Source organism: Sylvia atricapilla, chromosome 8 (genome assembly GCF_009819655.1).
Source record: "Sylvia atricapilla isolate bSylAtr1 chromosome 8, bSylAtr1.pri, whole genome shotgun sequence".
Classification (NCBI taxonomy): Eukaryota; Metazoa; Chordata; class Aves; order Passeriformes; family Sylviidae; genus Sylvia; species Sylvia atricapilla.
This window is the reverse complement of record NC_089147.1, coordinates 24,937,735-24,964,911: the sequence shown is the minus strand read 5'-3', so window position 1 is coordinate 24,964,911 and position 27,177 is coordinate 24,937,735. Positions and strand designations below refer to the sequence as shown.

At 39.6% G+C, this 27,177-nt stretch overlaps 1 protein-coding gene across 1 annotated transcript in view; it reads right to left on the bottom strand.

Moving 5' to 3' along the window:
- Positions 1-4,555: 4,555 nt before the first annotated feature.
- RET (ret proto-oncogene) overlaps positions 4,556-27,177 on the bottom strand; it is a 30,817-nt gene continuing 8,195 nt past the window's right edge. The window contains exons 6-18 of the mRNA XM_066324156.1: positions 26,519-26,777; positions 25,240-25,365; positions 24,350-24,460; positions 21,702-21,821; positions 20,511-20,767; positions 19,224-19,371; positions 16,053-16,160; positions 14,363-14,577; positions 14,146-14,268; positions 12,424-12,494; positions 8,410-8,547; positions 6,425-6,524; positions 4,556-5,552 (exon numbers count right to left, since the gene is read on the bottom strand). Coding sequence (XP_066180253.1) covers positions 5,373-5,552; positions 6,425-6,524; positions 8,410-8,547; positions 12,424-12,494; positions 14,146-14,268; positions 14,363-14,577; positions 16,053-16,160; positions 19,224-19,371; positions 20,511-20,767; positions 21,702-21,821; positions 24,350-24,460; positions 25,240-25,365; positions 26,519-26,777 — 1,956 coding nt within the window. The 3' untranslated portion in view covers positions 4,556-5,372. The remainder of the gene's footprint in view (positions 5,553-6,424; positions 6,525-8,409; positions 8,548-12,423; positions 12,495-14,145; positions 14,269-14,362; positions 14,578-16,052; positions 16,161-19,223; positions 19,372-20,510; positions 20,768-21,701; positions 21,822-24,349; positions 24,461-25,239; positions 25,366-26,518; positions 26,778-27,177) is intronic.

The following is a 27,177-nucleotide window of genomic DNA, read 5'->3' as shown; positions in this document are numbered from 1 at the left end:
GTTGAAAACCTGGTCTGATGGAGTCTGATGGGGGCCCATCTGCCAGGGAATGGGCAGAGCATCTCCAGTCACAGGTTTGCCAAGCTGGTGAAGAAAGCATTAAATTGAAGTTGCTGGGAGAGGGAATCCTCAACCTATTCCACCCCTACTTGTTTGATGCCAGCACCAGCAAGGGATGCCCAGAGTATGGAGAACAATTGCAAATCAGCAAGAGAGTACCCAAAGGGAATTCCAGCCATTCCTGCCAGTAAGTCTGCTCCATTGGGGCCTAACTACAATGCCCCTATGCAAATGCATGTAGCATGGGGGACAAACAAGAGCAGTAGGAGACTGTGCACAGCTGCAGGGCTGTGATTTTACTGGCATCAGGTATGTGGTAGGATGGCTCCTATGACTGGAGTGTTGCAGTGGACGGATACAGGCCCTTTAGGAAGAACAGGCAGGGAACAGGAGAAAGGGGTGCTGCCCTCTAAGTCCATGACCACATGGAGTGTTTGGAGCTATAATGGCGTTGGATGAGGAGTTTATGGGTCAGGATGAAAGGGAGGGTAAGGATAAGTGGCATTATATGGGGGTCCAAGGCCACCCAAACAGGAGATGGGATCCAAGCAGATGAGACCCTCTACAGAGAGATGCTGCCTCACATTCACAAGCCCTGGTCTTCATGGGGGACTTCAACTACTCCAATATCCATTGGAGGGATAACACAGCAGGGCATGAGCAATCCAGAAGATTCTTGGAATACATGGATAACCAAGTGACAGAGGAGTAAATGAGGAGAGTTGCCATGCTGGACCTTGTTCTTTCCACCAAGGAGAGGCTGGTGGGGAATGTGAATCTCAAGAGCAGCCTTGGCTGCAGTGACCATGAAATGGTGGACTTCAAGCTCCTCAGGCTAGCGAGGAGGCATACAGCAAGCTCACTAACCTGGACATCAGGAGGGCACACGTTGGCCTCTTCAGGGATCTTCTGGGTAGAGTACCATGGGATAAAGCCCTGAAAGGAAGAGTGACCCAAGAAAGCTGGTTAATATGCAAGGATCACCTCTTGCAAGGTCAGGAGCGATGCAACAAAGAAGTCAGGCAAAAACATCAGGAAAGAGACCTGCATGGATGAACAAGGAGCTCCTGGACAAACTCAAACACAAAAAGGAAGCCTGTGCTTCCTCCACAGAAAAAGGGTGAAAGCAAGGACAGACAGCCTGAGGGGAAGACAGAGAAATTGTCCAAGCAGCCAGGGATCAGGTTAGGAAAGTTAAAGCTGTGATAGAATTCTGTCTGGCCAGGGACATCAAGGGCAACAAAAAAAAGTTTCTACAGGTATATCGGTGAAAATGTGAACCCTCTCCAGAAAGAGATGGGACACTTGGTTACCTGGGACATGGAGAAGGCTGAGGTACTCAATGACATTTTTGCCTCGGTCTTGACCAGCAAGTTCTTGAGCCACTCAAGCCCAGGTTTGTACAAGCCCCTTTGCTGATGTGGCAAAGGCAGGGACTCTGAGAATAAAGAACCACCCACCATAGGGGAAGATCAGGTTCTAAACCAGCTATGGAACCTGAGGGTCCACAAGTCCATGGAACCTGATGACAAAATATGGAAAATAAGGTGATTGGTGATAGCCCATATGGCATCACTAAGGGCAAACCCTACAAATGTCCTCCTATGACAGGACAGTGCTGGTGGCTAAGAGTGATTGATACCATCTACCTGGACTTGTGCAGAGCATTCAACACTGTCTTAGATGACATCCTTGTCTTGAAACTGGAGAGGCATGGATTTGGTGGATGGACCATGTGGTGAATAAGGAATTGGCTGGATGGTCACACTCAGAGTTGCTGTCAACAGTTCAGTGTCAAGTGGAGACCAGTGATGAGTGCTGTTCCTCAGGGGTTGGTACTAGGACTGGCACTGTTTGACACCTTTGTTGGCGACATCGACAGCACGATCGAGGGCACCCTCAGCAAGTTTTTCAGTGACACCTTGGTGTCATCTCTGTAGTGCAGCTGACACACTGGAGAGAAGTGATGCCATCCACAGGGACTTTGAAAGGCTTTTCAAAGCAGTGGGCCCACACAAACCTCATGAAGTTCAACAAGGCAAGACCAGGTCCTGGACCTGGGTCAGGGCAATCCCAAGCACAAAGACAGACGGGTTGGAGAATGGACTGAGAGCAGCCCTGGGGAGAAGGACTTGGGGGTGCTGATTGTAATGTTAGGGTAAGGGGAATGGCTTTAAACTGAAAGAAGGCAGGTTTAGGCTAGATATTAAGAAGAAATTCTTTACTGTGAAGGTGGTGAGGTACTGGACCAGGTTGCCCAGAGAAGTTGTGGATGCCACATCCCTGGCAGTGTTCAAGCAGGTTGGATGGGAATTTGAGCAACCTGTTTTAGTGGAAGGTGTCCCTGCCCAGAATGGAGGAGCGGGCAGGGGGGAAGGGAGTTGGAACTACATGACCTCCAAGTTCCCTTCCAACACAAACCATTCTATATTACTATTCTACTCTATGAATTCAGTCTAAAAATCCTGTATAGCCTATTTTTAACTCATAAAAGAAACTATGATTGTACAAGACTGTACGTTTTAGCATTACTAATATGTTGGTGATGGAAAGTAAATGTGTCAGATGAACACTCTTGATTGCCATCAGTCTATACAGCTTATCTTGTATCAAATTTATCTCCATTGTGCTAAAGGTAAGAGAAGTTAAGACTAATAAAACAAATTCTCTTCTTATTAAGACAAGACAATACATTTTACAAGACTTCAAATGTTGAATCTCAAGTCCTCTATTGAGTTACTAAATGTTTGCTTCCAAACCAAGATATTGGCTTTGTTAGTGCCAACATCATTCTAACACTTGTCATTTGATAGCAAGCTCAGTAATCTGGGAGCCTGTTTCTCTCCTCCCTTCTATATATTGTTTGTGCTTCCTGCTTAGATCAAGCGGTTGTATGCTAACAGCCGCTATAAAAGTAGCAGTTCAAGTACATTTTACCATCCCAGGACGCTGTAACACAGGATGGTTAGTCTAAAAAACACAGAGGATGAAGTGCAAAGCCATTTGCACCAAGAAGTTGCCAAATGGAACCATATGCAAACTGGCAACTTAGAAAGTAAGTACCAGAACTACAACTCTTACCCAGCTTGATATGTTTTCTGAAAGGGGAGAGAACCAATTATAGCCTTCAACATAAATAACACACTTTAAAAACTACCAATAAAGGGAATTGCCAATTTAAAAGTTAGTTGTTGACTGTACAAAGAACAAGCCAATGGACTTCCCACTCTTTGCCTCCTTGTTTTCCTCAGGAGTCCATTACCTTTCACAAAGAAAATTTTAGCTATCAAACTTGTCCATAAATTTTGCCGCTGAGTGTGAAACCATCCAGTTAGCATATACACTATCATTTGCATATCTTGAAAACACAGAGTTAGTGCCATCGAATCTTGTGAGTGGAACGGGGCTCTCCTCAGGCCAGTTCGGGTATGACATGCCTAAAAATGAAAACAGATAATTTTTTCTGCACTGAAGAACCATAACTTCATGTGCAGACAGTAAGGCCCTTGGCAAAACTCCCTTCAATACTTTAAGCCAGTCCACTGGATTTTGTCCCAAATCAATTCACATAAATGATGTTTTGAAATCCCTGAAGCAGAAATTCAGATGCAGGCAAAAATCCTGGATAAATTAAAGTGCTTACTCAATAAAAAATTGTGTGCATGCATGCACATGTGCATAATAAAAAGCTAAGAACTGTTTCTTCTCATAAGCCTCCAGCTTTCCATAATTTTATATTTTAATAATCACGTAGCAATATATTGCTTTGCAAGAGAAAGTTCTTGCTGTACAGGAAATGCTCCAAGAATTAATAAACCTGTTTGGGACAGGATCCAAAGTCCATTTCAGTGATAGAGATTTATTTAAATGGGCGCTTTTCCTTTGGCTTCAGTGAGGTTCTGGGGACACTTTCACACCCCCAGCAGGGATCCCCTGCTTAGTTTCAGGAAATCCCAGGAGCGCAACTGAGTAAAGTCCAACAAAGTGCTGAGCACTCCTGTCTTGATTAAGCATTTAAAGTTGCATTTCAGGCCTGTAATTACTCACATTGAGTGCAGTAACTGTTTCTGTGTTTAGGCACAAGTGATCACCCAAATGGATGCAGAGTGCTTAGCACCATGTTGATTCAGCTGTGCAAGCACAGAACCGCAGCAGGGTTGAGATTTTCAAAAACAGAAATCTGAGTCTGTTGCTTATTAAGCATTCAGCATCTGCCATCAACCTTGTGGCAACTTTTTTTTGCTACTTCATTCTCTTAACTATCTGACCACTAAGTGCCCCAAAATCAACATGAGTCGAGAAAACCAAATGAAGAAAATAATAGCTAAGGCACAGATCAAAAATAGACCCAAAGCCATGTATTAATGGCAACTTTTAAACTAAAAGATCCAACTTTTCAAAAGTCATACTGCTTGAAGAATGAAAAAAGTATCTGTGATGTTAGTAAGTATCTAAAACCATGTAGAATATTTAATCAGAAGACAAAATATAGGAGTTTTGGCAAGAACCATTTTTACTGTCCATCTCACCATCACAATATGAAAGCATATGTTCTTTTTAAAAACACTTGCTACATCATTCAGTCGAGGTTTAGTACTAACATGTTCATAACAAATCAAAGGACGTGAAAACAGGTGATATTTTCAAAATGCCCATTGTTAATTAAGTATTCAAAGGATTTTACATGTCAGTTTAGTCTGTATATAATATTTATATACAGTATTTCTACCTTCTGTATATAATAATCTGTTTTCATCCTATGATACATTAAATACATTTCAGCTTATAGATCCAAAATGTACTAATAGCAGCTGAAATTTAGACATCCTTATTGATATATGAAAAATGTTGTAGATGAGTCCCATCACTGAGTTATGGCAAAAAACAGTATTAACAAAAAAGAAAGTCTATTGCTTAAATTAGAGGTGCAGAATCTAACATATTTTAAATGTTGTAGCCTCCCCCAACAGGATAGTTGAATTAGATACTCATTAGCATTTTATATTTCCCCTGAGAATACTTCCCTGATCTTTTTTTTTTGCTTTTACTGTATGATGTTTAGTCATTTTACTTATTTTCACATCCTTTTAAAATGTTTATTTTAGACACAGCTGCAAAATGACTAAAGAATGATCCTGATGCAAACTTTGACATTTACCAAAAGAAAAAACAAACAAACAAATAAAAAAAAAAAAACCCAAAAGAAGCTTCCAAGCAAATTTTGATTGGCTTCATTCAGACAAGAAACACTGTAATGGGGTTACAGAGTCTGAGAACAGTGCAGAAGAAAAATCAACTTTTTTTGTGTGTTGCTAGAATCTAGTAAATGCATGTGAAATTCTACCATAGAGTTTGTTTTCAATCCATGTGGAAGGGAGGGTTCGAGGGAGGGGAGCATTATTACAGTCCACGAGAGGTGTCTCCTCTTCTGAGAGCCCATCATCGTACAGTAGGGAATCGGAGGGTGTGGAAGCTGCAAGGTCTAAGTAGTCCTGAGAAATGAATGCACAAAAAGCTGTGTTAATGCTGTTTGGGTAAAAAGGATAAATGTGCACCTGCTTTCTTTACAGCAAGGAACTACAGACCCACTGCACTGATCTTTCTCTAGAATCTCTGGCACCTGAGGAGGCTCTGCTTTCCAGCAGCCACAGCAGCTCTGGAACCATCTGAACACTTCCCCTGCTTAATTCTGCACACCAGCAAAACACCAAACAAACTGAAAAGCTGTCCTAGCTGCTTTGTTTGACCTTCAGCTTCCGATCTGTGTATGGCTGAAATATATATATGGAGATACATATGCATGTTTAAAGGACAAGGTAGTCAGATCTCATAATAACTTTTTAAAAAGCTAATACATAACAATGCATAAAATAACCACGTAAATATTGCCAAATAAAGCTTTGGTTGCTGTTCTAAAACTAGATATTTAGGTCACTGATAAGAATTCATTGGTTTTTATTTATGTTGCTGAATTGCTTTGATGAAAAAAAAAAAGCAGCAGCATCTTCAACTAATTTAAAATGCATGAAATACTACATTCTTCTAGAATTCGCTAACATTATTTATTCAGGAGTCAAATTTAGGAGTAACTTTTCACAATAGGTTTTAAATTATTACTATTATTTAAAGAAAATAGACAGGTTAAGGATAATCCATCCACATTTTGGGCTGAAGTCACCAAAGCTATTAGAAGCTGCTTTCATAAAGGTGCATGCATGTGGAATGAACTAGATATGCAAATGCTTCAAGATTTGATGGAAAATAAGTTACTTTGATTTAAAATAAAATTAAAGGGCAATTATTTCTGTACACTCAAATTCAGAAGACCACAAAAACTTTCAAAATCCATGCTTTCCACACTTACCCTACTCTTCACCATCATCTTCTCTAGCTCCTTGCTGATCTCAGTAAATGTTGGTCTTTTATCAGGCTCTTGCTTCCAACAGCGCAACATGAGGTTGTACCTGGGACCCGTCACAGGGAGAAAAAACCCCAAACTGTTAGAAATGGGTCACGCTTCTGCTCTAATGATTTACAGTACTGAACTTAACTGTGGCACAAAGGCCATCCACAAGTACATCAATCTCTGCTGGGAGTTCTGTTAAATGTTCCCTGGAATTAACAACTGCCACTCACAACAATGGGCTTTTATTTTCAAGAGCCTCCATGAGTTTAAATGATGATGCACTTGGCTGTCCTTGAAGGACTGTAGTCGTAGGTTTCATTTTCTCAAGGGACCACCTCAAGTGTAGGGCAGCGTGCCAGATTTCTCATCCACTTTGTATATGACACTGAAGAAATTTGTGTATCAACCTGAAAAGCTCTGCTGTTATACCAAAAAGCAGAATTTTGTTTTTCATTTGTTCCAATTCTTAAGTTTCTGGGAAGTTTTCTTCGAAGCAAACCTAGCCTAAGACAATTTGCAGAAACTAATGTTCTTTTGATTAAACCTACATTTATTCTCTCTTTAGCTGCCTTCTATAGCATAGAGTATAGAAAGGAAAGGGAACAGAATTTAAGTTTTGTAGTCAAGTGACTATCAGACAGACACTGGCAAGTTCTGTAAGTGTAACTCTCCAACCTGTAGCATTCATGTCATTTTTCTGCCTCGGCTGTTCTCAGGACTGAATGATCTGTCCACCTAAGTGCTCTAATGGTGGAAACAGTGGGCTATGAGAACTATAGGAAGCTACTGAAAAGCACTGCATTTTATGCCTTCATCCATGATCCCTCTCGTACTTGACTGGGTGTAGGAGAGAAGGCAGTTTGAAAAAACATGGTCATTAAAGTGGGCTTTCACAAGCTGTCAGGAGAATTCCTGAGTAAAACAGAAGAAAATCTTCAGGAAGTCAGAAAATCATGATCTAGCTTCAATAAAAAAAAAATCCCAGAAACTCAGATGTGGTCAGCCTACCTAAACTTATAATTATCAATGACATAACATGTTTGCAGAATTAGCATTCCTCACTGAAATGAAACAAATAAAAAAATAGTATTATACATTTCTTAGACAATATTTGCCAATCATTCTTGTAATCTTCTACAGTGCTTAAATTTGGAAGTATTTAATGTTTTCCCCTGTATGTTAAAAAAATTATCATCTATACTATTATTTATTTAAACCTTTATTTTCTCAGCCCAGATGTGGTCAAAGCATCCTTCCAACTGAGAATCAGTCAAAAGACTGGTCACAATGATTAAAGCTTAGGAACTTTCAGAAAACCACAACCACGATCAAATTTGCAGGCTGAACATAAAATCGTGCCTCATCTCCAAATGCCATGGAAGATCACAGACAAAAGGTATTTCACATTGACTGTGTTTTAATAAATCAGCCAACAAATTATGAACTGTCTCCAAAGCCATGGGCTTATCAAATCATAGAAAATTTTTATCTTCAAGGGTGTAGATTTCTGGGCCAAGGTATCAGTTTTCCTCTGGAATGCTGTGACAACTAACAGACAATGACCGTGCATGGAATATCTGTTTCATTTGCAGAAAGTACTATGACATTTTCTTGACTATTTCAGCTACCACTGTGTTTTATGGAAGTTCTCTCCTTCCCCCACACTCAGAAGTTTTGAATGTAGAAACTCTTTTAATTGTTTGGCAAGCACGTTATTCAATAGCCTACAAATGGTTTGGATATAGCTGTAGGCGTTCTGTGGGCAATTTTTTCCCCTCACTTTACTGTTCACTAATTTAATGACATTCTTTAAAGCACAAAATATTACGACTATATCTATAAGAAATACAGAATAGTATTTATGAGGTATTTATTTAAACCTTTATTTTTCCAAGTATACTTATTAATGTTCTCTGAATCTAATCAGATCAAGAATTACTTACATTTCTTCACTGCAGTTTTCTGGTCTCTCCATCCTGTAGCCTGTTTTTAGGAGGTTGAAGAGTCTTTCAGGAGCAATACCTGGGTAAGGATTGCCTCCTAAAGTAACGATCTCCCATAGCAGAACTCCAAATGACCATCTGAAAAAGACAAAACGAGCTTTTATATAGAGTGGTAGGATTCAGGAGCTTAGTGTGGCATTTATGCAACAAATCTCCTCCTAGTATTTTCAGAACCCAACAAAATTCAAGATGCTTCAAGCCAGAGGGGCTGTACAGATGCAAGTAGGGCCATCCTTGTCCCCAAATGCTGCTCATTGAAAAGGTTAGCAACCAAGACAGTAGAGAAAACAGATACCCCTCTTTTATCCTTTGACAAAAGCTAATTATACCCTGGGAAAGTCCACCTTCTCTACACAGCAGAAAGAGGATGTCCTTCCTCTGGTGGCACAGCTCAAGAGTTGTTCCTCTGCTGCACAGTGCTCCTGCAGCAATCTAACCTCCCTAATTAGCCACTGTATTCAGAATTCACTCAAAATTAAATTTACAGAGTTACCACAAGACTGGTTTGTTGTATCGACTATGAGAAAACACAAAGTGTTTATTTCAATCATAAGTAACACCTTTGATTTCAGCTGGTCTATTGGGCCATTTCAGTGATTCAGGACTTAATTTTTTTCTTAGAGTTGATGAAAGAAGAGGAAAGAATTTCCTCTGGAATTACCAAATGCCTAAAATGAACTTTGATACAGAACAGAAGAAACCATTTTCTGAAATGAACAGAAGAAATGGTGAATTTTTAAACCCATTTTACTGCTGAGCTCACACAAAAAGACCTTGCACGATGGGTGAGAAATACTTAGATAAATTAGTCCATTTCTGGAGAGCAAGCCAGGAGAAAAGAGGCAAAAATATTTTTCTTTTCTTAGTGAAAGGCTTTTTGAGACACAAAGAAGCTACAAATCACTCTGAATCTGCTCAACTGACAACTGACAAAATCTGGATGTTCAAAAGGAAGGAAACCAGCCAACACTGGGGCTGCTAAATGGGATGCATCTGGAAGCAAAACTGCATACAATTTATGAAAAATGCTAGCTTTGGGCAATTTCTCTGTAAACTGCATTTTTAAGAAAATTTTAGGAAGTGATAGACACCTACTTCCAAACCAAACAGCCGTGTCTAATTCCCTAGGAAAATTCCATCTCCAAATGTTAGCCAAATACCTCACCTCCTCTCTGACTCCCTTCCACCTGCGCTTCTCACACTTTAAAGAGCAGCAGTAACCCCAAAGGTACAGCAGTAGAACTTCCCAAATTGTCAGGGAACTCAAAGTGACTCTCACATGGTCCCAAGTGGTATGCTGCCATTCTTCTCCCTAATGCCATTCCCTGAATTAAATTTTAATCAGTCTGCACATTCTTGAAAGCTTATGAATATTTATAGCATTTTCATATACTTTATTAATATTTCTCATACTCTTTTTGAAGCCAATTATGCTCTCCCATTAGGTTACAATTCTGTCCATGATTAATTCAAATAAACTTTGGAGCATGGCAGGTTTTATTTTTAAAATCCACTTCTGCTTAAGAGGAAATTTATGCAATATGGAAGGAGGGATCAGATGAATGATTTCTTAACTCAAGTTGTTCAGTAAGTGAACATAATAGAATGCTGTAAAACGCTGCAGTACTTTCAGACTGTTATACAAATTAAGTACTGTGTGAGGAGAAATGAGAGATGAAGAACTTCCCACTGTGTCATGTCTATTGCTGAATAAAAACAGGATCACAAAAGCCAGGAAAGAAAAGTATGTGAAGAGGAAGATAGTAGGTTAGCTTTCCACTGATGTCATCGACCTCTGAAGCAAAAATGGGGTTTTTGTAAATGCTGGCAAGTGGTACTGTTTTAAGCTCTGATAACCACTAACTACACAGAACAGCTTGAGAAGGAAAAGGGTGGAAAACAGAAACACAGAATATTAGGAAAAAAGCATATTGGAATGATTGTAGAGTAATATGTTCACCAAAAATATAACTGCATTACCACCAACACCTAGGAATATCCATAAAATAATATTTTCAGTGAGTGCAATGATCTAAAATATCAATCAATGCTGCAAAAGGAGTACTTCATTGATCAGTCTGCTGCTGCTGAAATGCCATCGTGGAACCTGGTGCTGCAGAGATTTGCTCTGCAACTCTGTGTGTGTGTCTCGGTTCTGCTCTGCAGGAAACTGCTCTTGCTAAATCAGGAGCTGCTGTACAGCACTCCTGGATTATTTCATGTACAAAGACCCAGGAAAGGGGAGCCAGCAGTGAGACAAAGGCACAGTGTAAGCACAGCAGACACCTGGGCTCTTTCTGGCACCGTATGGGAGCAGATGTGCACAGCACAAGGCCGTGCTCCGTATCCAGTGAAGATCAGCACAGTGGGCAACAAGCACAGCTCTACATGGAGATCCCAATCCAGCCCTGGGAAGCAGGGAAGTGACACAGCACCACACTGTGCTGTCCAGGGCTCTGAGTTGGCTTGCCTGATGCCAGCTGGGCAATCTCTGCATGGTGTTGGATCCCATGGACAGGAAACAGGCTCCTGGGCTTACTTAATAGCAGCCCATCAGGAAAACAAAATGGGAGGAATGCTATTGGATCCAGATGATCAATCAGCAAACAAAGAAGAAGCAGTTACATGAAAACACAATCTGTTCTGGCCCCAAACCATTCTGACAAAACTGTTTTGCAGAAAATGAAGCAATCAAAAATTTGCTAAGAAGTTTTTAAAGGAATTTTAGCGATTCTTTGGGAAAAGTAAATTTAGCGAAGTAAGTCAGCACAACGGGCTCTGAGGAGGATAAAAGGGACCCAGAAAAACCTGTAAGCTGACCTAAGTAAAAGTGACATTCTCTCAAGAATTATCGTGATTTTTTTTCTTTTCTTACTCCAACAGAAACAAAAGTAAAGGAAAATACTTTGGAAACTCATTTTGTAAGGAATTTCCATGGCATACAAAATATTTTATCTCACTAAAACTGCTCTGATCTGCAGACAGAAGAGTAAAAAGTGAACAGTAATAATTTTAGAAGCAGAAATCTAAAGGCGCATATTTTGACATCCTTCTATTATCGAAGTGATTTTCCCCTCGAAGTGCAATGCCGCCAAATGGGTGTTTTAGTCCGTTTGAGTGCTAACAAAAACATTACTTTTGCCAGATACTCTTTTTCAAGACAAACTTAGATGCTATCTAGCAGAAAATCAGGCCTAAGTACTGCTGCTTTTACAGTCCTTTAGAGGTTTTTCTCCTAAATAAATAATCTTTAGCTTTAGAGTCTGCCTGGTGACTAGTCACAAGCATTATTCACCCCAGAGAGAAAGAAATTTAAGTATCTGATCCTGAATTAAAAATGTCTACAAACATTCCTGCACCATGCTTATCAGACATGGGAACAGCTTAGCTGTGGCTGCTTTGCCTCCTCTCCATCACAGGTGGAGATTCCAGCATATCCATCTTCAAGGTCTCTGTTTCCCTAACCATGGAAATAAGCTTGTATCTTGGCACTGAAACTGAACTGAGCTGACTGGAGTCGTGTCATTGATTTCAACGGGAGAGAGGTCAGGCATTAAATTCTCCTTCCTTTCTTCCACTACATCCCTCACCTGCCACTTGGTGTTACTGACAAGTGATGAACAGAACTGAGAAGTTCAGGTATGACCATGAGCTGCAGCAAACTCTACTAACTAGTGTCTATATATTCAAAGTCAACCATGTCACATGAACGTGCTTGCTAATTTCAACAAGAATTATGTACATAACTACCTCTGATGATAACTACCTTTTATTTAGATTGACTTCAACAGCAAAAATCTTAGGTACCATTACGAGGTGATGGCGCCATCCAGACTTCTCCCATGTTTCTTTACAAGAGTGATGGCTTTGGCTCCTGTGTACCTTGCTCTGCTTCCTCCCCCAGCTCCATAAACAAGCACACAAACCAGAAAGTGTTTCAGAATTTACACTTACACGTCACTTTGTGTTGTGTAGATATGGTCAAATAGGGACTCTATGGCCATCCATTTCACAGGGATTCGACCCTAGGAGGTAAAAAAAGCAGTAGTGGTCAGAAAAGGAAGTTTCCAAGTGAAAAACCAAGGTATTTATCTTCAAAATGGTAAAACACACTCTGTCCATACTACAGCATTTGCCAATGCACTTATGATTTGGCATAAGAAAAACAGTGAGAAGGATAATTTTAAGAGTTTTTTTAAAACTTAGTTCATGTCTTTTCACACACTTCAGCAATCTAATTACATGCAACAAGCTGGTGTGGCTTTCTGCAGGTGGTCACCAGTTTAAGTCAGATAAACTCAACCCTTATCTGAACAAAAAACTTTGAAAATGTGCAGATGCAAAAATGATGAGGAATGATGATTAAAGAGGAAGAGCTATCTCATTTATGATGCATAAATAGAAGCACCTAGATGTTACAGATCCCCTTAGTTTCAGAACTAAACCTGGACAGTCACATTTGGTTCCTAGTTTCTAAGTGGAATCTACAAGCTATTTTTCACTGGCAGAAATTCACTGAGAAAATCTGAGAATTCCACCCCAAATATTCATAAAAATCTAGGTTTGCAAAATTTCCAAGATGTTTCATAACTTTCCCAGTATGATTAGCATTCACATGCCTTACTTCTCCTTCTCATTAAATCCATAAATATCTACGCAGAAAGCATTTCAGTAGGATTGGAAACTTCTTCCTTCTCAAATCCTTCTTTTCCCTGTCTCCCCATCCAAGCAGACAGATGCTTGTTAGGCTCTGAATAATACTATACTGATGAGCATCTCAGAAGTAAAGAGCAAATATCCACTCAGTACATCGTGCCCCACCAAATGAAACCAAACTGCAAAACTGTCTTTATGTAGATGCAATACTCTTTAAATACAGAGTAACTGGTATAAATCTGTGTAAAAACACAACCATCAGAAGACAGCTAAATGAACATGGCAATGCTCTTTTACATAAGATCACGTCTTTTAGAAGGTTTTTCTTTTCTTCACAACTCGTTTTGACTTATGCAACATTCACACAAGCTGGCCTTTAAAAAACAGGGAAAGCTAAACTAAAAATTCAAAGTATTTATGGAAATCTTCTCATAAAATTTTAAAATTTTCACATGGAAAAACATTCTGTTGGCAACTCTTTCAAATAAAGCCACAGAGGGAACTGAACCACCACTGCTCATTCGCCATAGTCAGTGGGAAGCTGTGTTCATGAACACCACAGTCTAGCCCAGGACTGACTTGTGGAAGTTGTGTGGAACTTGCTATAAATTGTCTGTATCTTTTTCAACTCTTTGGTAATTTTAGTTTATATTTTTAATTATAAGTAGGAAGAGAGAAAGAAAAAAGTGGGGGTTTTTTTGTTTGTGTTTGCATGTAGTTTGATGAGAAACTGGATAAATAAAGAGTGAAACGAGAGGACTGGATAAATGAGAAGTGGAAAAGGTAATAGTTATTTAAAGATGATACATATTTTACATACATATATATATGTATGTATTTCTGTCCTACTGGTTAAGCTCATTGATTTTGCTTCATTGTCACTTTTATTTCCTTAAAATAATTACCTTAAGTTAATAAAAACAGCCATTCTCCTTTTCATCCATGCTCAACTCCCACAGCATAAATTCATTTTCTTCATCAGGCAATAATTTCCACTACTGCTTTTAATACACACTGTACCTTGCTCCTCTTTACATACGAATCTTCTTCATAAACATCACGGGAGAGGCCAAAATCAGAAATCTTCATTTTGCGCCCTTCTGCCACCAACACGTTCCTGGCTGCTAAATCCCGATGCACCAGCTTTTGGAAGGAAACAACAGGAATGTTTATGCTTCTTGAGGAATCAGCTGCTCCATGTGTATCACACACTGAGATCACCACTGCCCTGTCCTACCTTCATCTCGGCAAGGTACTGCATCCCTCGGGATATCTGCCAGGCAAACGAGATCAGGTCTCCCATCGTTAAGGCTCTCTCATCAGGGTTATCCAAATAACTGGAATTCCTGTTGCCATCACTGCCCACGTAGCTCGGGCCGACTTTCCGACTTTCCCTGAGGAAACTGCGCAAGGAGCCGTACTTGGCGTATTCCACAATTAAATACAGTGGGCCTGAAATCAACAAACACACAGGTCAGTAAACAATTAAGAGATAACCATTTTAGGAGTGTTTTTTCAAACAAGTTTCTTCTAATCAGCACATTGTTTTGAACAGTCAGAGGCTCCGGACACCTCTGCCCTTTATGTAAAAAGCACTGAGTCAGCCATGTTATAAGAGTATTTTTAGCTTAGATCCTTTATGCAAAGAGAATGAGTTCCAGGCTAAATCAAAGCAGAATGCTGGCTCTTGCCTATAATCCCTCATCTAGATAATCTGAGATGAAAAAAACAGACAACCTTCATACAAATTGGATCTGTGAAACAGCCTTAGAGAAACTTTAAAATAAAAATAATCTTCTTGAGCTTGTGACACTGAGCTCAAATCATCTGCTAATTCCAGCACTGTGTTTAAGGTGCCATGTGAGAGCACTTAGAAACATTCTGGCATTGCAATCCAGTAATTTCTCCTCCCCATTACCCACGTGAATAATACCTACTCAGTGCTGTAATGCTAAATACATTTGTCTGCTGCATCAAAGCCCTCCTACCTCATGCACTATTGAATTAACTTGGTATTTATTAAAAGCCTGTGACTCAGAAACATTTAACTTCCTTTGGGATGAAAAATACATTGTACTGAAAAGAAAAAAATCTAACCCTCCCCACTGGTTCATTACCTTACTAAGACTCAGAGATGACTCACTCCTGAACTACATTCTCTGTCTACAACTAAAAGTGACAATTGCAACAGAACTGGGTGGGCTAAGAAGGCAGGCCTTTGCCCAAGGTTGCAGAAGCCATGCTGTGATTTTAGGCTGCACAACTACAGATGCAAAAGGAGGAGAATGTTGCCATGCCACTTCACTTAAAATGAGCAATTCCCATGCACAACAAAATTTGTTTCACTGGCAATTTATAGTACACGTCTGCAGATTCTTCCCCTTGAAACGTACTTGTTGATGACTGTGGCTTTTAGAAGCCATTTCATAACCAGATGGAGACAACAGTTTTATTGCAGTGGAGGAAAACTGAGTATTGACTTAACTATCCAGCTATATTTGTCTATATATGGCTGGAGTTGCCTATTTACATTGCTTTAGTATAAATAATAACAACAATAATGAAAACTCAATTAAACTTGAAATATAAACCCCATATTTGAAAAAACTGATTATCACTGTAATATAAATATATATATATTGATTGAAGAGAATTCGTAAAAAATCAGTTTAAACTTGTTAGTTTAAAATAGCTCCAGAATCAAAATGTGCATTGAGGAAAACCACAGGAAGAATGCTAAGTTACACTACATTAGTATTTCCCTTTGCTTTCAAGTACTCTTTTTTTATATTGCCCTCTTTTTTCAGCCAACAGCAAATTTAAAAGGTGCTCAGCAATTATTAAGCAGTAGTTGAAATCCATCAACAAACTGCATTTTATTTCCATTCCAGATAGTTTCATCTTAATAACTGGCTTTTAGCATTTACCATCTTGACTGCAGGCTCCATAAAGTTTGATGACATGAGGATGGTTGACTTGTTTCAAAAGGTTGAACTCTGACAGGAGATCTCGCAGCTCACTCTGGGAAGCATTTTCTGCAGAAAGTGACCAAACACACAGTTTTGGTTAGGAAAGCATCACTCAAGAGTTCTCCATGTACAGTCTGAAGTATGAGATCTACCATCTCTCCTGGACTTAGCAAGAGGTTGGAAAACTCCATACTTCCCCACAGGAGAGAATGTTTTCCATCTCCAGAGTCCTGAAGGCATTCATATTAGAACCAAGTGAACACGACTGCTGCTGCTGTGGTAGTACTAAGCATTGCTCTGTACTGATAGAAATGACTGCAGAACAAAGAGGTCAGGCAAGACTCAGGAGCAGAGTCTGTAATGTCTTAAAGATGCAATGAAATTATTATAGACCTTTTCTAGTTGATCAAACAAAAAAAGACTCAGACTCACTCCTTCTCCTAAATACATTCTCCAGCAGAGTAAAAATCTATGAATCTACTGGCTTACTCTTGTAGCATAGATCCAGATTTAGAGTTCAGAAGCTAAATGTACAGTTCAGACTGGTTTTACTGGGGGACATGTATGCAGACTTCACTGAGGCCAGTGAGAATCATGTGGCAACGTATGGCCCCAAGAGGCTTGCTTAGCCTTTCAAGTGTTCTGCCTTTTTGCAGAATTCTTCAGACTGACAAGCTTCCTCTTTGAGTGCACTGGGGCTTGAAGGAGATGCCTAGGTCGGAGATAACCCTCCTTCTTCCTCATCCTTAATCTCTCTGACGCACAGACCAGGCCTGGATAGTTCCTCCTGTGTCATTACTGGGCATTGACAGGGATGTGTTCATCCTGATTTAAGGATAATAAAAACAAGTTTGGGTTCTGCTCTTTGGTACTGTGCTGTATGTTTTTTCCATAAAGACTGTGAGCACCAAAGGATGTATTTGCCTTGTCATGAGTGACCAGTTTGCCCTCCTTATAAAAATAGTTATTCTGTTCTACTGTTAAGTTTGTATCAGAACTGTATGTTTGTATCTGCATTACATTATCTTGTCATCTGAATCTGCACTCAGAGTAAGGAATCTTCTACTGCAAGGGAGCACAGTATCAGTTGGCTTCTCACTACTGATAAAGACTACAAAGAGTAATGTAAAACAAAAAACTAAAAATGTCAATTTAATGCCTGTAAGAAAAGTCCTATTTTTGTTGTTCTGGAGCTGTGTGATGTGAACAAACAGCAAGAGCAAAGTTCCCCATGTACCACGCCTGTTTGTCTGCTGAAGTAACTAACTTCAAATGGAGACATTTAGCTTTAAAGCTTTCTGCCACTTGTTACAACAAATTGTGAAAAATTTTTATTTATGTATTTATGTATTTCTCCTTTAATTTTGTTGTAATGAGGGCATTCATATCAAGCAGGAGGTCAAGTTTAATTCATATGAGAAAAGTGGCAATAATGGGCTGAAAAAAATTATCCATCTGTTCCTTTAAACCTTCACTCATATCTCCCAAGACTATTTCAGCTCAGCTAATTGCTTCCTGTTTCCTCCCCAGTACCTAACGCCAAGCTGTCACAGTAGGGAGACTCCTGCCCTGGTCTGTTCTTAAGCAGATTGTGCCCATTTACCCAGCTGAGGCAGGAGATCTCTTTTATGCAATAACAGGCTTCTCCATTAACACACTGGTGTGCCTTCCATTGCCTTTGAAAGGTCAGTCAGTGTGCAGCAGTCCAAAACACTTGGACAAATGACCTGCTCTGCATCTGGTACAGAGAAAGCATGGGTAGTGTTGGTCTGATCCAACACTTTGTCCTTCCTGGAAGCTTGCAAAGGCCACTGAAAGCTAATGCACTTCAATTGTCATGTGTGAGCAGTAAAGTTAAGCCAATAATAAGCACATAAATATCTGCAGAATGACAAATGTTCTCTACAGTGAAGTTGGAAAATGGTATTTCAGGTGACTACCTGCAATTTCATTTACATTGCAGAGGGATTCATTAGAGCCTGAAGCATTACTATAAATGTCAGATCAATTTATTAAAATAAGGTACTTAAAATAAAGGTTTACTCCTTCGCATTGTCAGTTCTTTCCTTCATAATAGCTAGGGAAAACTGAATGTCAAACCAGCTGCAAGGAAAAGCAACTTTTTTACCACTGTGTCTTGGAATCTGAACTCAGTCACATGTTCATGAAAATTGCTAGAAAAAGGAGTGTCACTAAGTGCACAAATAAACACGAGATGAAGTAGTGACTATTGTATTGACAATGTAATACAATACAGGTCATTACTTGAGTATCACAAGTAATAGTTAATTAATATTCACTGCTGAAAAATCTTAGTTCCTAGACTTCCTGCATATGACCTATTGTGCACTGAACCTCTTGCAAGGAAGGCTTGCACTGCATAATGCATTTATTTCTTAGGTGAAGTGGTGGGATATGCAGCATCTTTCCTCTCAAGGAGCAGCAAATGTGCTTTGAATAGAACAGAAATGATAATAAGGAGTATAACATTTTCCTGTAATGACATGCTTTTACTTATAAGCAGCAGTGAATGGTTCAGTGCATCTCATATTATAATCTTAGCATTATCTTTGCATTCTTTGTCTCCCCCAGGTTTAAAGTCTTAGGGAAAACTGAAGACAGCAGGAGACAGCACTGGGTTATTTAAGCCATCTTGACAGAGCTCCTACTGATTGAAAAGCAGATCAGAAAGGGTAAAACTAGACAGAATTCTCAATCACAAGAGTAAGTTAACAGGTCTGTTCTGTCTCTTCACATGATTATAACATGATTTATTTAAAAAGCTTTGACCAAAGAAACTTGATAGAGGAAAAGAATCAGAAAGCTTTAACAAACCCTTGCAGTATTTCCATCAATGCCAAACAAAACTGAATACATTTGCTATGTTAAGACAGAGGCTCCTTGCACATCATGATTTAGAATTACTTACTTGGATCAATGTGATCCTAGCTGCTGAAGTCACAAGTCTGCAGATTGTGACAGTCAGAATATATCAGCATACTGGAAGAAAGAGAGGCTGTGACACTGCTGGGTTTTTAGCTGACCTTTTGCTTTCACAGTAGCCTCTCTTAAAGTCCATTCAGAGGTTAGCACAAACAGTTTGCAAGTCAAGCTCCTATAGGAAGGTACCTTTTAACATTTTCACTGCCACAGTGGTATATCCGGCCCTTCCCTTGAGTCGGAACGCTGTCGCCTTGACGACCTTTCCAAACTCTCCTTCTCCAAGAGTCTTGCCCAGAACCAGGTTCTTCCGAGGGAATTCCCACTTTGGATCTTCCTGTAGGAGAGAAAAGAAACCCTGTGAGATGAAGCAAGGAAAGGAGTGGCTGTTCCTCACGATTAGGTGCACTGCAGTGTGCAGTGTTTGGTTCCTCTTTTGATTAGTATCAGTGTGTTCTTATAAAAGTTTTTGGATATTGAGATATTTTGCAAATGTACTTTCCCCTACCTGAAAACATCTCCTTCAAAACAGGCTGTACATGAAGCCTAGGGATAATGGATTGTATTTATAGGTCTGGGAAACTGAGTACAAATGAAAAATGAAGTGATACAGGATAAATGCTTGCTTTCAGAGTAACCATGAATATGTGACTTTCATGGAGAAGTAAATCAGTTTTACTCACAGAGTAAGGCTCTCTCTTAAGAACTGATGAGAGACAGAACTCATCCTCTTATAAAAGTACTGCTAATAAGCCTTAAGGTTGCCAAATGATGACAGATGTACAAACCAGTCAAGAAACTAAGGCAAACAGTACACAAGGTTGGTGAAGAAGACCTCACTAGCAAACACTCAAATAGATTTGATGGTGTCATGTAAAGTAACCATGTGTCTCTACCATGTTGTTTCATGAAAACACCCCATCTATTAAGAATCCTGGGTAGTGTGTGATTTAAAGCAGGAAAAAATAAAGGTATGACAGTGTGACTGGGCAAAAGTCCTTTAATGTGGGTAGAACTCCCACACCAACTGAGATCTACAATCTGTATCAGAAAACAGGAAGAGATCTCAGGAGAGATTTTTTTGCAATGTTTTAAACTTACCCTTGTTGTAGTACCTTGACACATCATAGAGAGTACAAACCTGCTGATCGTTTGTACTTAACCAGACAATGTTAAAAGTAAAACCACAGTACTGTCACATGCAGTTAAATTAGTAAAAATCATCGGCTTAAATTAGACCTAAATTGCTACAATATATTAAAGCATAACAAAAAATGAAGAACATACTGGCCTTATAGAGCAAATTAAAATGCTTATCCAATTACTCATGAAGTATCTTCAGTGCACATGATTTCCAATGCTGTTATTTCAAGGTAATGGGTGTTTTCATGAACGGCCTGCATTCCTGTAACACCGTCTGCATGCATAAACAAGGCTGACACCAAAACAGAGCATGCAAAACGGCATCAGGCTTACTGGGATTTTGAAGGTGTCCACGGACACCTGGTTCTCCATGGAATCCAGGGACGGCCGGCGGACATTGCTGGAGGAGTAGCTGATGGGGTAGGACTGGGCCGGGCGCCGGAACGTCATCTCGGCCGAGGCGATGGGCGCCTTCGGGGCGTTCTTGTGGTAACGGTGGATGCAGTAGAAGGAAACCAGCACCGAGATGACAAAACACAGCACCACTGCCCCTGTGATCACAGTCTTGCACACCTCATCGCACAGTTGCTCTGTGGACCAAGGAGAGCTTCTTAGAACCTTCCTTGTGGTCTCTTACTTCTGCATAATTGTTCAGTTTTAAAGATGCAAACTGTCACCCTGATCTTTTCAGCCTTCTGATGTTTACGTTTTTGTACTAGTTTTCTCAGAGACTTTCAAATGATGTTATAGCAACTGCCCTTCTTGCTTTAGAAACTGTTCTAGGTGTTTTTGCATACCTCTCTGGGGAATAAAATTGTTGGACTTCTAGTTTGACCAGTAAAATTGAAGAGGTGTCAACCTCATTGCCCAATCCCTGATCAAACTCCAAAGACTATAGAAGTTAAAATCCCAAATACAATTCCTCTTTTTCTACTCTAACAACCTGATGGTGTGAGTATAGTTCTTTCATGTCCGTCTAACGACATCAAACTATTCCATGTTATGTTTATTATTAGCCAAAATAAAAACAATCTAAAATATAAATTATCTGTTTCAAACAACTGCATAAAGCTTTTCTGTTTAAACAAAGGTCAAGATAAAAAGCAATGCACCCCTCATCCTAACACCATGGGTGATGGTTATCTCTGACATTTTGAAGGTGAGATTTTTCAGAAATTATCAGGAAGCTGGAATTAGTTGAAAGTAACAGAAATCATTATTCTAATTCTGCTACCTGCCTCTGCAAATATCAGGTAAGTCTCACTGAAATTCAAATGTTGCTGAAAATCAAAGGATTACCGACTTGTTTGTCAAGCAGTAATGAATAAAAAGGAATCCTTAGCCAAAGCTATAAATAACCCACTCTGGAAATTTTCAGGCTCCATAGTGGATGTCAAGTCCCTCACTAGTTTTGTATTAGCAGTCTCTGACCAGAGATATGATTAACATGGCCACAAGTGTAACTGTTCTATAGGTACATGATATATACAGAGAAAAAGATTACTATGATAACAGCAGACTTACCTTTGATATCATCTTTCTCACAATAACAGTTCTGTCTTGGGAAGCAGTAACAAATCCCATGTCCTGACTTAATTCCAAGATTTCCAATGCCCTTCCCATGGCCACCAATAATGTTTCCACCTAATCAAATATAGACAACAGGCTAAGATTCTTACATGTAAATAAAGGGAAAAGAAAAGGCTGTTTTCCATGGGTTTACCCCAGTATGAATGTGAAATTTGACCAGGGAGCACAGATAATGACAGGGACTCCTGAGGGACATGGAAGACTCTAAATTCTGAAATTTCTGACATCCTGAAATGGGGGGACCTTGCACTGTTTGAACATTAGTTCTCATAAGCAGTTATTGAATTCTGTTGTTGCTTCTGATGCAAATTTCCCCTTACCTCGGAAAAGTCAGCCTATTACATTCTAAGTATCATTTGTTACACTGTCAAATAAAGGTAACAACACTTAACCAACTCTGCAAAATGCCACAGGAAAGTCTAGTCAAAGCTCTAAGAGTAAATGTCAAGTACGAGTGTTAAAAAATGCATTATTATCTAAATATGCATTATTTAATATTAGAAAAAGAAGACCAGAAACTCATACTCTTGATTTCAAGTAGTTCTTCATGCAGAGTAGCTGCATTTCCAAGTAAGTAATTTTTTTCTGTGTATGTTATAAAAACGACCATTAGTAGTGACATTTTTATCTCTAAACTGCCTAAACCACAAACAACATTTTACAGACAGCTCAAGTGGTTCATTTTGGAAGAGACTCTGCTGAGTCACTACCCTTTGAGCTGACACTTAAAAGCACTGGTGTTCCAAAAAATTCAAAAATTCCTCATTATCCTCCCTGCCTCTGCCCAGCTAACCTCCTCCATCATGAAGAGGTGATGAGATAAAGTTTCCATTTGCCACAGAAAATCATATGTATTTATCTGTATCTGTCTATGTTTGAAGACCTGGAAGAAGAGGGAAGCAGGGAATGAACCAGTCCTACCTAACCTGCTCTTAAGCAGTTGTTTACTACATGAAGTCTCTTGCTCAGAATGCAATTAGGTTGCCTCTATTTGATAGGCACAGCCACAGCACCAGCTGCTTCAGCTGAGTGCCCTTGAATGTAATATTCATAGCGTTACTGTGAGAAAGCAATTTTGGGACTCAAGGACATAGCCATCATAATGACAAATGAATTACAAAAATAAGCATTTTCACAACTGTCTGTACTTACAGAATATCCTTGATCTTAACACATCTTGGCCTATTTATTGTTTGCCATTCCCAAAGAAATGTCCCCTGCCAGTAAAAGCTGATAAAATGGTACTCCTGCAGCTCTGAGCTCCCAGAACACACTCATTTTTTTGTCTGCAAGTATACTGCTTTTGGGCACCAGCCCAGGTTCTCAATTGTGTCAAGTCATGTACACAATTATTCAACTCAGGCGTTAAAAGGGCATGCATAACATCCTGAAAACCTGTCTTACTCGCCTGCTTATTATCCAGAAAGACAGTATTTCTTTCAGGCTTCCGTTGAGCAAAACGTTTGATGTTGCATATGTTGTACATATTTTAGCATTGCAGCCCCTGGCACAAATATTTCCACTTCCAAAATGAAAAATGATTGCAATTATTACCAATAAAGAATTCCTTTCAGATGATTAGAGAAGTTACTTGCATTTCCTTCAAGCATTTCTGCCACTTAAGGAAATGTTTTTATTCACTCAGATTAAATAATTATCTTTCTGGTAACACTAATTTACAATACACAAATCATTCCTGCATGTAAGAAATACAAAGAAGGCCTCTTTAGTAATTAATTTTAAAGAAGAACATTGAGTCCCAGCCTGTAAGAAAATGCTAGTTCCTCTAAGACTCCATTTTAAAATCTAAACTTGGAGTATATTGCGTCAGAGTCAAAAGAAGCATTCAAGAAACATGTATGTCTTTATTCCTAAATTAGACTGTCAGATAAAAAGATCCACTTAAAAATTATCATCTCACAAAAGATGGAAATTGCTCAAGAGAATTACACTGGTTTTTCTACCCTATATATCTTCAAGGTGAGTTGTGAACTTGCGGGTGTTCACAAGCATGTGAGTGGAGTGTAGAAATATATGCTCAAGTAAAAAGCATTTCAATTCTTCCTTCATAAATTCTGCTCATATGAGTCTCTGCCTGGATCTTCAAATAGGTAAGGGACTGGATCATTCTGATGGCTACCTGTCAAAAAAGGCAGGTACATTTCCCCAGATGATCTTTGTAAACACATTTATTTTAAATGGAAATTTGTTTCTCCTAATTTATTTACCCAGGAGTTCAAATAGGGATGGTTCCTATCATACTGTACTTGAGTTAGGAAGTGGGGCATTAACGTGCCTAGAACCTATACCCCTTCAGCAAGTCCCTCCACTGAAAAACACCGCCTGTGAATGAGCAGGAGCAGAATGGGAATTACTGAGAAAACCTCACCCTATGGGTGCCACAGGCCTGGCTCAGAAAAGGTCAGCATTAAGCCCCACAACCTTAACCCACTTCTATGATTCAAATGCAAGTGTGACAATGCAGAGATGCTGAGCTTGTAGAGGTATCTGCACTTATGAAAGTGACACTTGAGAAGCAATCAGAAGTAAAACAGAAAAGCCCATCCTAAAACATTCCCTACTTGTGCAGTCTTGGGGGCACACAGCCGGGTCTCTGCCCTCCACCGCATCACAGATGCCATCCGGACAAGTCTTGATGCTCGGGGTGCACGTGGAATAATTTGTGGTGATCCCTGTTAACAGAGAAACAGCTGCACTAATACCACGAGGAAAGAAAGTTCATTGCATCTTCTCAGGGTACACTAACACTCCAAAGCACAGGTTATGGTACCTTTTATAATGAACACCTATGTCTACAAACACCTGCTAAAGTAACAGGCAAGACAGATAAAGGCTGAAGAAACAATTTTTTGCTATCTTTTCTGCTTTTGACAGCCCTCTGGTCATGTCAATTCCAGTTACTGTGAATGCTGCTTGAAAAAGAGCTGGCTGACCACTTTGAGACTGAAGAGCAGCTTTCACGACTGAGGATTTCTCCACACAATTTCACCCACTTGAATACGAGGGTTACAAGTGGTTGAAGAGAATTTATGACATTTACACAGTTTGAAGGGATCAAGCACCGACACAGAATCGTTGTTCTGCAAGAGCTGAGTGCTGTCACCAGTCACATCTGTGCCACAGACCACAGAAGGAGACACTGCTTTGTGCTCACTGTCTGCTGGGTGTACCCACTCCAGGCACACTGCTGCAAGCTCAGGTCACTACCTGCTGGCTTGTGTATCCTGTTCAGCATCGCCAGGGACAAGATGAAGAATGGTCCTTCCAACTTCCCCTCATTTTCCTTTTTAGTGCATACTTCATTTGGGGATTATGATTACTGTTTTAAGCCCCAGCTTGTGTAGTTTACCACACCATGTTTTCCATCCAGAATAAATTAGTTTGTATCTATGGAAGTCAAATACATCATTACAACTAAACAGAAGTTTGACTTCACACAACATAAATGTACCTTTCCCACTCCCTTGTCTCCACTGGCATCTTCCTGTTAGCACTCCCAGGCCACCACACTCTTCACATTCAGCACGGTGCTTACTTATAGCACAAGAGTCAGGGCAGTCTTCTTCTTTTTTTAAAACTGTTGAGAAAAAAATCAGGACAAGGGAAATGAACATCAGGGGCCAGCTCAAAACAGGAAAACTCTGTCTTCAGTGATAGATAGGAAGGAAAGAAAGATGAAGAAAGCAGTGAAAACTCCTGAAAACTGACTGACCCAATTATCAGTAAACTTAGAAAACAATTAAAGAAAAGCCCAGGTGTTCCTTTTCTGTGAAATAAAAGATAAACAGCAAGATCATGAAGACATGGTTATGTCTGCTTGACAGCACACTGTCATTGCCTAGAACTACAGATATGTGCAAACATACTGATAACAGAAGAATGGAGAATACTAATACTTACAGCTTCATACAGAACACTTGATTAAGGGAAAATACTTAATTTCTGGGCTAACACAATAGTAACCCAAAGAGCACCAGCTAGAAATGTGTGTTTTCAGACAATATGAGGCTTGTACAAAAAGAAAAGTCTACTGCATGTTTTGTTTTTTTTTTCTCCTTCGATCCATTTGTTCTTGGCCTAGGAGTTCTGATCTGATAAAATGTAACAGGTGTTTATCAGGTCCAGTTGTACAGTTTTGCATATATTGCAATATAGCTTGCAGAGAAATGAGTATGTTTCTAGTGAAATCCTCTGTGGGTGTTACAGGATATTTCTAACTTCCTTCCCAATAGGGGTGGGTCATCACACTGCCCTAAAGAACTGGAATTCAGTGTGATTGCTACATGAATATTAGGAAAACTATTAAAAAATTGTAGATAGAAAGGAGGAGAAAAATTAGTGAACAAACTTATTTAGGCCATATAGTTCCTTCTTCAAATAGACTGATATACACACACACATATACTTATAGACACTATATCTTCTTCCACAGGAATATATCAAATACAAAATACAGGTCACACGCACACTGAAGATTCTTCTAAATCAAAGGTCATCATGAACATTATGAATTGCATATAACGCACCTTTCTATGCATGAGTTCTTCAAGCAAATAGCTATTACAGGAAGGTACAAATCAAAACTCAAAATCCAAGCTCCGTGACCTGTATCTCGAAGCTCAGATTCAATTTCATTGTCAATGCCATCATTTTAAGATCACCCTGCTAAGGCATCATCTCATACCAGTAACACTTGTTAATAAATAAATAGTTCTGACTGGGGTACTTACGAGTCCCTTCCAGGACGACAGTGAGGAGGGTTTTGGTGTGTTTCCTGCTCTGCCTGTCTGTAGCTTGAACAGTGTATTGTATTTCCTTGCACTCAGGTTTGCGCAGCACAGAGGAATCATTCACATAGAGGCTCCCAAATTTGTCCTCTCGGCCTTGCAGAATGCTGACAGGATAGCAGCTGGTGTTGGGGGACAGCAACTTGTAGGTGATGTTTACACCACGGAATTTCATGCAGTTTTCAATGCAGATCTTTCCTATCTAGGCTCAAACACCAACAAAGAAATCACAGACAGGAACAAAACTCAACACAAAAAATAGTTAGTGCTTCTTAGAAATATTTAAAATTAAGTGAAGCATACTATACCTTGCCAAATTCAGTGTTTATTTGGGGTTCACAGATTTGTTCTTTTCCTACAAATGCAGTATGTAAATGCTTTAGATGTGATTTATTCTCAGTAAAAATGAGACGTAAAGCATTGTCTTCAGACTAGCAGTGGAAATGCAAAAAGCCTTGACACAGACTCAGTGGTATTTGGTACCTACTGCTGATGGTCAGCAGTGCTCAGTGAGAACAAGACCCTGTTATTTGGGAAATTCTGAGTTCAAACTCTGCTCTGTCCCAGGCTGACCACTGAAAAAAACTTCTGTTGTCTTCAAG